This window comes from Eimeria mitis, genomic scaffold (genome assembly GCF_000499745.2).
Source record: "Eimeria mitis Houghton genomic scaffold, Emh_scaff2657, whole genome shotgun sequence".
In the NCBI taxonomy this organism is placed as follows: domain Eukaryota; phylum Apicomplexa; class Conoidasida; order Eucoccidiorida; family Eimeriidae; genus Eimeria; species Eimeria mitis.
The window spans coordinates 1-1,424 of record NW_013571000.1 but is presented as its reverse complement, the minus strand read 5'-3'; the positions used below and the strand labels follow the sequence as shown (position 1 = coordinate 1,424).

The 1,424-nt window shown below is 49.9% G+C and overlaps 1 protein-coding gene across 1 annotated transcript in view; it reads right to left on the bottom strand.

Annotated features, from left to right (window-relative positions):
• The window catches only part of EMH_0056930 (uncharacterized protein), a gene marked incomplete at both ends in the record, with an annotated part of 5,240 nt that extends 4,875 nt beyond the window's left edge, over window positions 1-365 (bottom strand). The window contains one exon of the mRNA XM_013497412.1: window positions 56-365. Coding sequence (XP_013352866.1) covers window positions 56-365 — 310 coding nt within the window. The remainder of the gene's footprint in view (window positions 1-55) is intronic.
• Window positions 366-1,424: the final 1,059 nt, after the last annotated feature.

Sequence of the window (1,424 nt, the reverse complement as noted above, 5' to 3'; positions counted from 1 at the left end):
TATATATATGTATAAGTGGGGCCAGTTGTGTCGGATTATTGGAGAGCCTGCTTACTTGCTCTGCGTCCTTGCAGCTGGGGGTTATCCAGACCAGGCGCATCGTCCGGAGTTGAGCGGACAGGCCTGTCAGTTTCCCGATCCTCGAGTGACGTATCATCTTCACTGGAACTAATACTCACTAGAGATATTCCCCCAAATCCTTGTGGGGGGACTTCCGGTCTTCCCTGGATGACCGTGGTGGACTGGTCAGAGATCCAGTTGCTGCGGCCCAGACAGCAGTTCCCAGCGAACACAAGAAATGCCCACACACAGACGCGGAAGTGGCGGTAGTCCCAGAAAAACTGTCTTGGAGACCTCCCTGACATTGTCTTGCATCACAGCGCTAACACCGGCACTTGCTCTAGAATCGGCTTCTGCCTGACAGGAGTCGGATCGGTTCACAAACGAACGATTTTGCTGAACTCGTCTCCCCCATGGGTTTCGCCTACTTCATTATTGAACTCTGGATGGACGTTTGGCAAAGTTTTTGGTTCAATGATTGAAGTAGAAATACTCGTGTGGCTCATCTGCTTAGCTCGTTCGGTCCTGTTGCGTGCAACCCTTTGATTCCGGGCTGGATCAAGCAACGGCCCGCCTGCTTGTAAACGAACGATCTGCAGCCCAAACGCCGGAAATTTGGAAACTATACTACTGAAATTATTTAATTAATGTCATTCATAGTAATATGTGGCTTATTGAAGTTTTTGGTGGCCCTGGCCTCTGCTGTGCCTGTCGCTGAATCCTGCGGCAACCAGATGATGGCTGAGGACACGGGATTCCGTTCTCTATTACTCGTGGTTTCCTAATTCTTATTCATTTTCGAGCTTGTATGGGATTTCTCATTTTCCTCTCCTTTGAATGAGTCGTTGACTTGACGCTGCCAAACTCTGTTCAGTGCCGCAACCCGTTGCTCAGAGACACAGCCCAGCGCACGGCGGAAGGAGCTGTCGAGGTTGCCTGTATTTTGGCATAAAAGTTGTCACTAGATGCTAAAACCCCAATCTAGTGCTAAATTGCTTGTCTCTACAGCTGCTGCCGTCGGGCCTTCCGCAGACACCGGTTTAAAGTCCAAGTCTTTGTTTGTTAGCCGCTGTAAGCAGCTCGGCGCCCACTCATTTGCTCAAAACGCAGATGTCATTGTCTCCATTGGACGCCCGCATGAATATGCGCTGCGCTGCTTCTTATCAGCTTTTTCCAGCGCAGTCGAAAGCGTCGAGAGCGGGCATGATTAGCCGCTCTCGAGGCTTTCGACTGCTCTGGCAAAGGCCAACCGGATACTTTTTCTCGACAGGATTGCAAGCCATATACTAGCTGACATTACTGTAAGAGAATATACTAATTTACTTGCAGCACGGAGAGTACGCACAATTGAACATTTCGATGCC